General features: G+C 47.5%; 1 protein-coding gene across 1 annotated transcript in view; it reads left to right on the forward strand.

The window, feature by feature from the left end:
* med13a (mediator complex subunit 13a) overlaps positions 1 to 12,128 on the forward strand; it is a 145,704-nt gene that overhangs the window by 121,299 nt on the left and 12,277 nt on the right. Inside the window, exons 14-19 of the mRNA XM_038297763.1 lie at positions 4,188 to 4,393; positions 6,735 to 6,931; positions 9,036 to 9,958; positions 10,646 to 10,813; positions 10,910 to 11,139; positions 11,490 to 11,679. Coding sequence (XP_038153691.1) covers positions 4,188 to 4,393; positions 6,735 to 6,931; positions 9,036 to 9,958; positions 10,646 to 10,813; positions 10,910 to 11,139; positions 11,490 to 11,679 — 1,914 coding nt within the window. The remainder of the gene's footprint in view (positions 1 to 4,187; positions 4,394 to 6,734; positions 6,932 to 9,035; positions 9,959 to 10,645; positions 10,814 to 10,909; positions 11,140 to 11,489; positions 11,680 to 12,128) is intronic.

Consider the following 12,128-nt stretch of genomic DNA (forward strand, 5'->3'; position numbering starts at 1 on the left):
GGGTGGACGAGATACTCCAGCTTGTCCGTCGATTCAGACTGGGCAGGGAGTTTCCCTACATCATCTTCCTGCGAATGCTGGGCAAACTGACATCAGTCACTCGTGTCCTGCCCTTAGGGCTGCTCCTTCTGCGTCCTTTGCAGCGATGGCTCAACAGCTTTCGCCTAGACGCCAGGCTGCACAGGCATTGCAGGCTAATGTTGACCAGGAGCTGCCTCCATGCCCTAGCTCCTTGGCGAGACGGGACCCTTTTGTCCAGTGGTGTTCCAATGGGGCTAGTAGTGTGTCGAAGGGAGGTGGTCACCACGGATGCCAGCCTCATGGGCTGGGGTGCCGTGTGGCAACACAGAGCTGTTCGGGGTCTCTGGGACCCAAGGGAGCGCACCGAACACATAAATGTGCTGGAGCTGCGGGCTGTGCACATGGCCCTCAGGTGCCTTCTGCCCCACCTAGAGGGAAGGCACGTGCTGATTCGGACAGACAACACCTCTGTTGTTTATCATATAAACCACCAAGGTGGCACCAGGTCAACACGTCCCTTGAAGGTGTCGAGGGATCTCCTGGAATGGGCGTTTCCCCGTCTGTGAACCCTGCGCGCAGCGTATCTGCCAGGACGGCAGAACCAGGTTGCGGACTCTCTATCCCGCCAGGCACCTGCTCCGGGAGAGTGGTCTCTTCACCGCGACGTAGTGCGCATAATCTGGAACCTCTTTGGGCAGGCAGAGGTAGATCTGTTCGCCACAGAGGAGTCGACCCATTGCCCCCTATGGTATTCCCTAACCGGGATGGCGGGCGCACTGGGCCAGGATGCACTGGCTCATCCATGGCCGCAGGTTCTCCTGTATGCCTTTCCACCCCTCACTGATTTGGCCGACTCTACGGAGGGTTCTCGAGCAGGGCCACAGAGTGTTGCTGGTAGCTCCGTTCTGGCCAGCGCGGCCGTGGTTCCCGCTGCTTTGGAGTCTGTGTCACGGTACTCCATGGCGTCTTCCAGCAAGGAGGGATCTGCTGTCTCAGTTGGGGGGACAGATATGGCACCCCAACCCTCAACGTCTCCAGCTGTGGGCATGGCCCCTGGGAGGCTGACTGGGTGTTCAGACACCGTGAGACACACCGTATTGAGTGCTAGGGCTTCCTCCACTCGGCTGCAGTATGCTAACAGATGGCGCCTCTTTTCTCCGTGGTGCTCTGCCCACAATGAGAACCCAGTTTCCTGCTCGGTGCCCACTATTTTGGAGTTCCTCCAGTCTCTCCTTGATAAGGGCCGCTCTCCTTCGACCCTTAAAATGTATGTTGCAGCAATTTCATGTCTTCACCGAACTGTTGACAACCGTACAGTGGGGCGCCATGAACTGGTTTCACTTTTTCTGCGTGGTGCTCGTAGGTTGTGCCAGCAGCCAGCCCCACGAGCCCCAGATTGGGATCTGCCGTTGGTTCTCACAGCTCTGTGCCACCCTCCATTCGAGCCTTTGGCACAAGCAGAACTCAAGTGGCTTTCCTGCAAGACTGCTTTCCTGATGGCTATCGTCTCAGCTAAGAGGGTCAGCGAGCTACATGCTCTTTCTGTCAGCCCTAGGTGTATCAGGTGGAATCCAGATGGCTCTGGTGTTACCCTGTGGCCTAATACTGCGTTTGTGCCTAAGGTGTTGTCTCCTTTTCACCGTAACCAGCCATTGCGGCTGGCTCGGTTTCAGCCTCAATCTGGTACAACTGAGAATGAGTCTGAGTTGTTGTGCCCAGTAAGAGCGTTGGAGGCATACATTGCAGCCACCGCCAATCTGAGACGCTCGGACCAGCTTTTCCTATGCTATGGGGGTCCAAGGTTAGGCTGTCCTCTTTCTAAACAGCGTCTGTCCCATTGGATTGTGAGTGTCATCTGCCACGCCTACGCTGCAAGTCACTGCTCCCTGCCAGTCGGTGTGAGAGCACATTCCACCAGGAGCGTCACCGCTTCCTGGGCTGCTTTGAGAGGGGTTCCGCTGGAAGCTATATGTGCTGCTGCTTCATGGTCATCCCCAACCACCTTCACCAGGTTCTACAGTGTCAATGTGGCTGCCCCTCATCCCCTGGGTCAGGTCCTTTTACAAGGTTCTGCTGGGCCTCATCTGTGAGGTATGTGCTCAGGATTTCTTGTGACATCGTTGGCATTAGTCATTCAGTGCTTTCAGCACCGCCCTCTGGCGGTCAGTAGGGATGAAATAGAACGAAAGTTACGTATGTAACTACGGTTCTATGAATCCCGGATGACCGCCAGAGCTTCTCTGTCACTCAGAATCCTTGCTTTTGCGAGAAGATTCTGTAGGAGCAGAGCAAAGGATGACACCAGGCTATATAGCTTCTGAGTGGTCATCCGGTGTCACAGGTGTGACTCTGTTGGTATAATTACTCGAACTGCGCATGCCCGAAGGGAACATTCAGTGCTTTCAGCACCGCCCTCTGGCGGTCATCCGGGATTCATAGAACCGTAGTTACATACGTAACTTTCGTTTTAGCTCAGAAGACTTAAGCTCCGTTCACACCAAACGCAGCAGGAGCAGCAGAAACGCGACTGCTGCTTCCTTTTTGCTGCTTGTACCAGTTAGTTCTGACGCGCGGCTGAAGCAGCTTTGCTGCTCTGGCTGCGCAGTGGAAAAGTGGGTCTGCCTTGCAGCTATATTTGCTGTGATCAGTGGGAATAAAGTAGTTTTAATATGTTTTTAAGTGGGAAAATCCACCTGAAAACTTCCTCACTGCAGTCCGTTCATTAAGATGACCATCCTGCCTTCCAATATTATTTCTGTCGGAGCCGCTCAGACACCCACATACCAGTGGTGCGCTGTCAGTAGGAATCCCATTCAACAGCAGCCTATGGCCCGGTCGCCTCCTTGCGGTTCGGCTCGGCGGCTGGAAAAGCAGTTTTCATGGACGTAATCCAAACTGCAGACACCAGGATAATAAAAGCGAACATGTTTTGTCGGCGGGTTTCAGCATTTTAAGTTAATTTAGGCGTTAATAAACTGTTTCAGAGGAGCGATCATAGCGCTCTGTATCATCAGCGATGTGTCGGTCTCCCTTCCAGCTCCCTGCCTCTGATTGGTTGATGGGGCGCATCGAGCTGCAAAAGTAACATTTTTCAATCTTGAGCAGCAGCGCTCCCGACGTGCTGCTCCTGCTGCTCAAAACGCGCTGCGGGACATTTTGCTGCGCCTTGGTGCGCGTCAACCATTGACTTTGCACGTAAACTTGCTGCTCCTGCTGCGTTTGGAGTGAACGCAGCATCATAGTTATCAGTGGATTAACATTAATGCCAAAGTTATTAAGAGTTATCTAGATGAATCAGCAGCAGCTTTGCTGAACTCGACACCTTTTGCTTTGATGCTACTTCAGCTTTGTTGCTTTTAGCGTGTAGAACATCACCTGTTGCTTCTTCTGGACGATAAAAAGAACAGATCAACATTTTAAAGGCTTTTCGGGTTTGGAGAAAGAAATCAAACCTGTAAAAATGTTTGACTCTCCGGTTTTGTTTTGATGTTTTGATCCAGTTTGTTTTCCATTGTTCTCCATTCAGTTCAAAATTCCTTTATTCATTATTATTGACATTCATCATCGTTATTTTTATTACTACTTGATTTATCACCATGACATCAAAAGCAACCCGTTTCTCCAACCACTTGGCAATATTCCAGAGTTTTTCCCCTTTACCATTACATCTTTTTTTAATTCTGTAACGCCATCTTACTCTAAGATGTTAACAATTCTCATACTCTGCACTTTTGCACCAAGAATCTTCTGCTCATCAGAAAAGCTTTTATTTAACTTGAAAAAACCAGCTTCTGCTTTGGTGTCAAACGAACTCATAAATACATGAAAAGCAGGAGGCAGTGGGATAAATGTGCTGATGTAAATGTTTGATGAGTGCATGTTAGGTTTCTATCTTCATTATTGTTTCATATTTACACCAGACTCTCTTCAGCTGCAGTTCGCTCGTCGTCTTTCCCTGCAGAGCCCAGCTGACATCAGCAAGTATCTTTTACAGAAATAACAAACGAGTTGTTAGACGCATCGAGGCATATGCCGGATTCACATTGCATGGTTTCCAGATGTTTGTTGTGCAGTGTGAAACAGGACATCTATCGTCTGCTGGTTCAGTGATGTGATTGACGGGTAATTGGACTGGTGATGCTAGCTTTTCCTTTGCCTTCCTCCAGGTTCAGACCTACAGAGTTTTCCCACGCCTCCATCCCTCGAGCAGCAGATCATGGGTTACTCGCCCATGAACATGTGCAGCAAAGATTACGGCATCATGGAGACTAACCACGGCATGACCATGCTGGACGGGACCTCTGTGCTGGGCGGCCACTTCAAGATCGAGGTGGAGGAGAGCTTCTGCAGCCCCAAACCGTCTGAGATCAAGGTGAGTCCAGCTGCCTGAATGTCGGAGCTTATGACGTTTGTTTAATTTAGATTCAAAGGAAAATAAAAATGGAAATGTTGAGCTGCCACATTTAATTATACATCCTGACCCTGATTGGCATGATGGCAGCGGCAGCGGCCGAGAGCAGCTCCTCTCGACAATTTCACAAAATATGACGCTTAAAATGGTACAAACTAAACATCTAACCCGTATCTATGATCGCCAATGCCTGCTGGAGCTAAGCTCACAAAATGTTTTCAATACTGACATTTTTGACCATTTAAAAAAGCTGCGGAGTGCTAAGGACTGATGTAAACAACACAACAGTGGATTGTAAGACCACCGCTTCAATCAGTCCTGCTCTCCAACGTCCACTTGTTGGAAAACAAAATGGATAATCTCCGACTGGAACTCTCTTCAAAAAAGGAAATATGTAATAGGGGTGTAAATCACATCCATCATGGCGATTTGATTCGGTATCGATTTCCTGACCCAACGATTTGATTGAGAAACAACAGCAAATAACAGAAGTAGAAAAGTTGTACTCCACCTAGGCCTATTAAAACCTCATTCACTGAAAAATAATAATACCTCTGTGTTATAGATTCTGAAAGGCCTTGCATCAAAAAATACTGGAGGCCGGCTTATTTTGTTTTTATGACCGAAATTGCGGAAAACAACTCTTGAAGTTTGACCCGCTAGAAGAGCGAGGTGCGCGAGAACACTGAGACCCTTTTTCCACCTGGATCTCCGCTCTTTTTGGCCCTCATGTCCCTCCGTTGTCGGACTAAATTCGCCCCCACTTCCTCGCCGCCTCGGCCGTATCTAGACCCACAGTGTGTAGCACAGACCCCGCTTCAATAGTGAGCATAAATCAAAAATTTCTGTGTCAAGCTCACTGCAACACACTGCTGTAAGAGTATAACTAGGAGGCGCGGTAGGAGGGCAAAATAGGTTTAGCGCCACCACAGCACGGGAGGGAGAATTACGTCCAGGAGCAAATGGATAAAAATAGGCCGGCAGGAAAAAAAAAAAAAAAACATGAATCGATAGTCTTGCGGACATATCGATGCATCGGATTGTCAGCTGTTGGGTCAATGCATCAATACAAAACGATTATTATTTACACCCCTAATATGTAACTGCTGCGCCATCACTCTGACGGGGTCTTGGCTGCATCCAGCAATACCGGATGCAGCCGATAGAAATATAGAGCTGTGCGTGAATGGAGGCTTCTCTGAGACTGTTCCCAGGCAATCTTCGGCATATAGATATATCTGCTTTAGTTAGTCACATTTAATGTTTCTTATAAAGCTGCTAAACATGCAAAATAGAGACATACTCAGAAATGTTCTTTATTTAGGCTGAGAGAGAGAGAGCAAGACCTGCATCAACTAACATGAAGGCTGTTAACACATTTTTCAGCATGCGATTGCAGGCTTTTGGATATACAGTTAGCTCTGCTAGCAATGCTAGGTGCTAATTTATGATGCTAAATCTGGAATCCTTTGCTTTTTATCTTAGTTTCAAAGTTTAGTTTCATAGAAGCTGGTTGGTCAACAGGAGGAGTTGCTTCATCTCTACACATGCATGTAAATATTAGATATGTGGTAAATAGATGATCATCAACAGCAGAAAGGCTGGGATAAAAATGTTTAGGATGCTGCTTTAATATTTTCTGATGTTCTGAATGAAATCGGCTTGAAGTCAATAATAGAAATGGCCTTTAGAATTCAACCTGATTGATCTGTTCCAGTCTGTGATGTGAAGTTTTTCTCCGGTACGTGACGACAGCAGCAGGAATGATTCCTCTCAAACCAAACCTGCAGTAGATAAAGAAAAACGGTTCTGATCAGAAGCAGGAGAAAAACAGTGACAAGGTAGAAGCAATTAATATGATCTGGTCAAGAATCTCTTTTTTTTTTTTTTCTTCTTCATCTGTTAATAAATACTTGCACCACTGTGTGAAGCTAAGTGGACGTTCATCTGAGCTTCAGCTGTCAGAGTCGTAGCTCCACGTTGTCCATGCAGGTTCTTCTCGTCTCGTGTTTGGTCCGCGGGGCAGATGTGTTTCCTCCATATATGCAGCCTGGTTCTGCCACATTAAGGCTGCTGTTGTCCATTAGAACACTCAGGTTAGAACCTCCACAGGGTTCAAGAACAGCAGCTGGTTGGATTTCTGCTTTCATAGTTTTTGGTGATTAACTCGATACTCCTAATAAGGTGTTTTTCTTGTTTGATTTTATTAAACCTTCCTGGATATTCCTGAAGTTCCTGCTCTGCTTCTTTATTATTTTAATTTCCTGGGAGCCATTTTTATTTTTTTGTTTTGTCTTCATAGGACTATTCGTTTGTGTATAAGCCCGAGCTGTGCCAGGCGTTTGTAGGCTGCTCCATGTTCGCCCCCCTGAAGACGCTGCCCAGCCAGTGCCTCCCCCCCATCAAACTGCCAGAGGACTGCGTCTACCGAGCGAGCTGGACCATGACCCGAGACGTGCTGCATCCTGTGCCAGTGTTGGGCTTCCTAAACAAAGACAGGTAAAACCGTAACCTCCTTTCCTGGAGTTATCCTGAACGCCACCTTAGCAGCCAGCTTCACTATCCACACATGGCTGCCTTAGGCAGAGCAGACAGTTGAGTAGAAATACCTGCCTGGTATCTCTGCTCTCGTTTCCTCTCCTGTCAGCTTGGTTTAGTTTAACCAGCTTGGATTGTGGAGACCACAGAAGAACTCTTCTGTCTTCAGAGGCTTTTAATTCGTTCTGTGTTCTAAACATTAAATCAAGTTTTCCTTTTCTTTCCCTCATGCTAAGCACTTAAACGCTTCATCAAATCAAAGCGTGTGACCTTGATGTCTGTGGGATTTCTATTGAATCAGTTAGAAAACCCCAGACGGCCACCCACAGGTCCTGTATGTGGTATTAAAGGGTCAGGAGGGCCTGAAAGCTCATCTCTGCTCTCTAAATAACCCTGACCTCAGATCAGTCCATGGGTGAGGATGTTGATCTGAAGAGCAGCTGCTACTTTGGTGTCCGTCTCACACTAAATGTGCCGTAGATGGGACTTCATGCTCATGTACTTCTCCTCATGTACGCTAGGACATGGCTTTGTTACCTCATAGCGAAACATGTGGAGGTTTGTTTTAGTGATGAAAGTATGAGCGGTCAGATATCTCAGCTTCCATTATCTGTTAAAGGAAAATTCCGGAATGATCAATGGTTCATTATCTATACCTAAAACTAATATGTTGGCGGTAATTTAATGAATTTAGCGTTAATCAGTAAAAAAATAGACATAATCATTTTCGTTGCGATCACTGAGTCTGGGAGCGGCCATTTTTGCCCAAATATAGTAACACCTCCCTCCTGCCATCTTCCAGCAGTGACGTCACAGTGCGGTAAGCCTAGCGCCATTCTCTCCGCTTTACAAGCAAAATCAATGGGAACTACTAGACACATCTGCAATCAACAACAATTATTGAAGATTTCCAGAGGACTTCACCATTGAAATTCACCAGAGCTATAGTGAAACTGACAATGCCCACGTGCATGGCAGTAGGATGTTGGAATACATCGGGTAAAGGTGGGGGAAAAAAAAAGTTATTTCACCTTTCCGATTCCTGATCGTCTACGGAAGGGTTTGTCATTGGATTGCCAAGAGGGAGGATTTAACATCAAACTTCTGGCCAGAGAAAAAACCCGTAATATGTAGCCAACATTTGGAAGAAGAATGTTTTCAAGATGACTTGGATAATAGCGCGTTATGACAAACACCAGATACAGCACTGGGACTTGATCAACAGCTGATACCGCACCGTGACGTCACAAACCAGTAGGTGGCAGTAGTGTTCTTTGACAAACATGGATGCCTCCAGTAAAGAACATTAAAATGAAAATTACTCTTAATTAAAAACACTTATCATTTATTGAACATCATGTAATAATTTCATATTTATAGTATTTTCAGACGTTTGAATTCTGATAATGGCCAAATGTTCAAATGTTGTAGACATGTTGTAGGCTCAGCATTCATCCACTTCAGTTTTGATGTTCTATCTGCTGTATGTTTCATGTTTTCACCTTCCTGTCAGCAATCAGGACGAGTCTATGACCGAGACAGAAGGGGTTCAGGGTTTAGGTCTTCACTGCTTTTCTCACATATATGTACAAATATGGAGGGAAATGTTTTTAAAATCACTGTTTTAATTAAAATTCAGCATATCTGCCCGTGTCATTTTGACCACCTTCAGTGTAACCAGCATTTGTGCTGAAATGCGCTGGACAGAGCCCAGAGAGACGGAGCCCAGATGTCAGAAGTGAAAGGGACGATTCGCTCATAGAAATTGAGCGTAGCGACCCGCTTCACTGAAATACGCCGAGTATTCTGAGTGATACGTCTACAGGACGCATTTTTAGTCTCTGATTATTTACTTCAGTGTAAATGTAGCTACTATTAGTGATGCTAACTGTATAAGGTCCTAGAGTGGGACGCTAAGTGATGAAATCCTGTTGATATTCTCTCTAGTATAGATTTTTAAATGACTGCTGGAGACTTTAAATAAACGTAGACTTTGGGAAACAGATGAGTTTTACTGTGGAACCTCCTCATGCTAACTGCTGTCCTTCGATGTGTCTGCCTTCAGTAATATTCCCAGTGTGGGCAGCACCATGGACCAGGACTACACCCAGACCTACACCCCCCAGACCCACACTCCTTTCATGTCCAACAGCGCCCCCCCCAGCAACAGCGGCGCCGGCATCCTGCCTTCCCCCGCTACGCCACGCTTCTCCGCCCCAACCCCACGCACGCCTCGGACTCCGCGCACCCCTAGGGGCCCCTCCAGCGTACAAGGCTCAGTAAAGTACGAGAATTCGGACCTGTACTCTCCGGCCTCGACGCCTTCGACGTGCCGACCGCTGAACTCGGTGGAGCCGGCCACGGTCCCCTCCATCCCCGAAGCCCACAGCCTCTACGTGACGCTGATCCTCTCCGAGTCGGTCATGAACCTCTTCAAGGACTGCAACTTCGACAGCTGCTGCATCTGCGTGTGCAACATGAACATAAAGGGAGCCGACGTGGGAGTGTACCTGAGCGGCGCCGACGGTGAGGACCAAGAACCCTGCAGCTGCGGCTTCAGCGCCGTGGTGAACAGGCGCTACGGACACGGCTCGGGCCTCTTCCTGGAGGACGAGCTGGATATCATGGGCCGCGGCTCGGACGTCAGCAAGGAGGCGGAGAAGAGCTTCGAGGAGCAGAGGCTGTCGTCACTGGAGAGGACGGGGGTCAGAAACGGGGACGGCTTCCCAGACGAGCTGATTTTTCTCCTGCAGGACCAATGCACAAACCCATTTTCACCCATCTCGGTAACAGAGCATGAGGCGGCGGCGTGGGGGCCGAGCGGGGCCCCTATACCCGCCTGCATACGAGTGGAGGAGAGGGACTACCGCAACGACTGCTACATGGCTCTGGAACACGGCAGGCAGTTCATGGACAACATGTCTGGAGGCAAAGTGGACGAGGCGCTGGTGAAGAGCAGCTGCCTGCACCACTGGGCCAAACAAAACGGTGAGTGGGGAACCATCATCAGATCACTAATGTTAAATATAGTGTTAAAATGATGATATAAATATCATCATTTTATTTGAACGAAGTATCAGGCATTTGCCCTTGTTACGGCCCCTGGCCTTTTAAGACTGTGCATCCCGGACAAGCCCCCAGTGCGCAGCTGTATAGCCTTATCAGCCTCTATTTCCAGCCTTCTGATCTCTAGCTCCACTGCAGTCCTCAGACAGCCAACAAGGAAGATCTGTCAGAGCTGAACCTGCATAAGAAAAGCCTGCTCAGTCTTAAAAGGCCAGGGGCCGTAACAGCCCTGCTAGGAATGATGAGTTGTTTTAACTTCAGACGGGGAGAGCAAATGTTTCTCCCAGGTCCTGGTCTTATCCAGCCATGCTGTTCCAGGTGATTGATAACAACCAGCAATAAACCTGCACCTCCTTTATTGTATGTTTAATCTTCTGATCCCTCATGTTACTCCTTTGAAGTCCGATAATAAAGGCAGGGGACAAAAAGGTCCCAGCAGAGTTGATCACTTATTCAGGGAGTCTCTTCTCTCCTCTTCTGCAGAAAAGTAACTTGTGTGTTTGTTTTTGTTATTCCTAGGACAATAAAGGGTTATTATCATTTAACCCTAACAACTAGGGAGCAGATATTTTTCTAATACTGTCTTTGGTTTCCTTGCTCCGTCCTCAGCGGTGGACGTGAGTTCCCTGTGCTCTCAGGATGTGCTGCGGGTGCTGATGTCGCTCCAGCCTGTTCTCCAGGACGCCATCCAGAAAAGGAGGACAGTGCGGTCGTGGGGGGTGCAGGGTCCCCTCACCTGGCAGCAGTTCCACAAGATGGCAGGGCGGGGCTCCTACGGTAAGCTTAAAGCATCAGATTATCTCTCATCTCTCTTATCCTTCAGTCTTTTGGACAATCTAAGGGGATTTTGTCTTTTTTTTCCGGCCTCCACAGGCACAGACGAGTCTCCAGAGCCTCTGCCCATCCCCACCTTCATGGTGGGCTATGAGTCTGATTCCGAGTTCGTGGTCCTGTCTCCGTTCGGTTTGCCGTACTGGGAGAAACTTCAGCTGGAACCGTACGGCTCTCAGCGGGACGTCGGGTACGTCGTCGTTTGTCCCGACAGCGAAGCCATGCTCAGCGGCGCCAAAAGCTTCTTCAGAGACCTCACAGCTGTTTACGAGGTAAAAAAAACAACAAACAAAAAGGACAAAATATCGTACAGTGCATGCCCAGCTTCAGACTGTCAAAATAATCTGCATCGGTTTTTAAATAAAAACTGTCAACCAGTTTTCAATCCTGCTGTGCTTGATTGTTGATAAGCAGTTTAGTAACGGTGACCCTCCAAGGCAGCTGGTTTCTCTGGCTTTTATTTAACAGTGTCAAAGATCAATGGAATGGCAAGAATATTAGTAAACCATGTTTCCCTTTCATGTTGCTCTGATGTGACAGAAAGTCCAGCTTAAAGTAAAGCCTGTCTTATTGTCGAGCCCTCCGCTGCACCTTCTGAACCGTAACTGTTTGGTTTTTCCAGTCCTGTCGCCTGGGTCAGCACCGGCCTATTTCCAAGAGTTACCCTGATGGGATCGTCGTCGTTGGCGGCAGTGCAGCCAAAAACGTCATGGATCAGCCCGTCAGCGATTGGTTCCTGAAGGCTGCCAGCAGCAACAGCGACGCCTTCACCAAGCTAAAGCTCTATGCACAAGTTTGCCGGCACAACCTCGGTACGTGTCGCTGGCAGCTCATTTAAACAACACGGTCTGTTTTCTACACACCACTTTATTCAGTCGCTTTTTCTTTTCAGTTTCCACTGTATGGTTTGGTTTTACTTTTTTTTTATTAAGTTAAGAAGAGAACTTTGTGACATTGAGTGATGGGCTTTTTTCGTTTTTGTTTTTCCCATCAAACATCAGGATAAACAGGTTAAACTGGTGATTTTTTTAGGGGATTTTTTCCCCCAGATTTTTATTTTTTTTTTTCTGTTTGCAATAACAGTATAATAATGGAACAAAAATGACTCCATAAATTCAAAGCTAATTTGGATAATTTTGTCCTGAACGTACAAAAGGTTTGGATGCATCATTCTTTAGTGATTCATTCAAACCTTTCAGCATGAAGGCTAGAATGATGAGGCAGTGTGAATGAATGAGAGGTTTGAATTTTATGCATTTTC

The sequence above is a fragment of the Cyprinodon tularosa genome, unplaced genomic scaffold (assembly GCF_016077235.1).
Source record: "Cyprinodon tularosa strain WSP-4 unplaced genomic scaffold, ASM1607723v1 ctg396, whole genome shotgun sequence".
NCBI classification, from domain to species: Eukaryota; Metazoa; Chordata; class Actinopteri; order Cyprinodontiformes; family Cyprinodontidae; genus Cyprinodon; species Cyprinodon tularosa.